Source organism: Plasmopara halstedii (genome assembly GCF_900000015.1).
Source record: "Plasmopara halstedii genome assembly, contig: Scaffold_2904, whole genome shotgun sequence".
In the NCBI taxonomy this organism is placed as follows: domain Eukaryota; phylum Oomycota; class Peronosporomycetes; order Peronosporales; family Peronosporaceae; genus Plasmopara; species Plasmopara halstedii.
Window position 1 is genome coordinate 1042059 of NW_020189809.1, and position 2549 is coordinate 1044607.

The 2549-nt window shown below is 45.2% G+C and overlaps 1 protein-coding gene across 1 annotated transcript; it reads right to left on the minus strand.

The window, feature by feature from the left end:
* Positions 1 to 537: 537 nt before the first annotated feature.
* PHALS_05637 (zinc finger bed domain-containing protein 1-like) lies at positions 538 to 2532 on the minus strand (the record flags this gene model as incomplete). The annotated part of the gene is made up of 2 exons (XM_024719215.1): positions 538 to 1292; positions 1362 to 2532. 2 exons carry the CDS (start codon positions 2530 to 2532, stop codon positions 538 to 540), a joined length of 1926 nt encoding a protein of 641 aa, XP_024584536.1.
* Positions 2533 to 2549: the final 17 nt, after the last annotated feature.

The window sequence follows — 2549 nt, forward strand, 5'->3', positions numbered from 1 at the left end:
GATGGTGCGTCACGGTTCCCGGAGTGAACATCCGATGATACATTTGACAGCAGCTGTGAGCTGGGGTCTCCGAAACTCCAGCAGTTTCATTTAAAGATAGCCGTGTGGCAGGGCTAGATCTTGAACAAACGATTCAAGGTGGCTTATTGACACAATATTTCGAGCAAGAGCCGTTTGGGAGAGGCGGCTGTTTGTCTCAAAATTAGTGCTGGTATCAAAGATGGTGACTAGTAGCTACATTGAATTTGCCCAGAATATAGTACGTTCCATTGGGCGCATACAGATAAGGTAGTCACCGATTTATGATGAGGCTTGCTAAATGCTGCTGTCCACACGGATGGACGCTATGCTTTTTCTTTTCAGAAATGGAAAGATGGGACGTGATTTTAACGTTTTTGATAAAATAATAAGAAATATTACAATATTAGAAAAATACTAAGATGTAGCAGATCTGAGTTTACAGCAAACGCGTCAAGAGAATCGCCATTCTTGCATATTGTGTCATGGAAAAATAGATATCTGCAATCTGACTCACTATCACACATTCTCAAAATGTTTGAAACTCGTTCCGCTGTTTTCAAAATCTGTGTTCAGTCCTACGCTTTCGGCCATACCGTCGGAATTGGGTCTTGATCCAAAGCAGTCCATCGCAAAGTCTTTGTTAACTTGGAAGCACAAAAATGCTTCAGCAATAGCTAAATTGTCGGCCAGCGCAGCCTCGCGTGCTGGGCCTTCAGTGCGCAAAAGTACGCGGTGTACATTGCTACGAATACTTTCGCCACTTGAGGAGGCAGCTGGCAGCGAAAGCACCATTTCCGCGTATGGTGCAATCAGTGGAAAACGCAATTGGTTTAGTTTCCACCATGATAACGGGTCGACATTGCGTTCCGAAACTGGTAGGCTCAGGAATGCGCTCAACTCTTTTTCCCACGTTGTGACCACCTCATAATCACCTTGAATAGAAGACCTCGATGTTTCTGACGGCAGATGCGAAAGCAGGTCATCATCTCCGTCGTCGGCGAGAGCTTCATCGTGAACCAAAGAACAGGGAGGCTCCTTACCATTTGCAAACGTAGATGCCGCCATTCTGGCCACCGAAATTGCGTCAGATCCTGACAGTACTGTGGGGCCAGAGCGATTCGATGATTGCACGACCTCGTCTTCTTGTACAATTATACGACGCAAATACTTTTTACCAATCTCACACTCAGATATGTAGGACAAATAACAATAATCCCGATTTTTGTAACGCGGGTCAAAAAGTGTCGCTGCGTAGCAAACGGGTGGTAGTGCTGCAAATCGATCACGCATTTTATGTGAGAGCGTCTCGAAAAATCGTTGGAGCATAGGAGCGGATTCACCTGGAGACTGTGCTTGCTTCTCTGCATACGTGACCAAAGCCGCCGCGATCGTTGATATACTCGAAATACCGTTCTTGTGTACCTCTTTGTCGCTGCCTGTTTTTTTGTTTTTCTCTCCCTCAAGCGCCTCCGAGTATCGAGAAAATGGTCGTAACTTCTTAATTAAAAGCCTGATGAACTCAACAGTTGACGTAGACAAGATGTTCACTAGGTTTGCGTTTGCAATCTGCTCGAGTGTTGGCAGGTATTCCATAAAATTTCTCAGAAAGTCATGATACGACATTGATTCGGAATCTTTAGTTAAAAGCTTAGCATGGAACTGTGGGCATTTTCGACTCAAGGCAAGCATCACCTCCTCACTATCCTTGAGTCGAGCCATAAATTCGTCGACTTGAGTCACAACATCTGGGAACGCTTTGACAAAAATATCTCGAGTGAGACAGACACGCAGATGCTGAACTGCAGATGTGAGAAGAAGTGTGTTTTGTGCTGCCTCAGATAAAGCCCTTCCGTCGAAGTTGACAGGTACAAAGAGCGATGGAATATCGGAAGCTTTGAGCTCAATTGTTACAGGCAGTTCGTCCTTAATAAAAGCGATAATTTTGTCTTTGATACCTAGTCGTTCCAAGTAAGAGTCGACTATATTTTTGATTGTCTCCACTTTACATGGTTCTTCCAGTGATGTGACTCCAACAGCAATTTCAAATAGCTTAAAATTCACACTAAAGTGAATCTTTACAGCCAGATACTGAGTCGGCTTAGGTGTTGTAGATGACGGAAGCTGCCAAAACTCAAGCGATACGGCGACACTCTTCGCTCTGGATACCAAGACTTTGATAGACTGAAACACGTTCTCCTTTAGTGAAAGGATACTTTTCCCCATTGCTTCTTCACTTGGCAGAGGTATTTTCTGGTTCCCAAGCAAATGGCCTATCATATACTGCATTCCTGGTTTCGTAGCAAAATCCACCGGCAGATTGTCCATTAATGCCATTAAAGCCAAGTCTTGTGTGAATTGCTCCGCACTGACTTGGCCTCCATACGAAGAGTCAAGCACTTCGCGTTGCTCCTTTATCACAGCCAGTCCCGGCGGGTAGGCATAAAATGTTGAAGACGGGTCCCTCTTTAAAGCAGTCGTATAGACACCCGGGGATCCGCCAGCTGAGGCCATGGCAGCGGCTACGGATT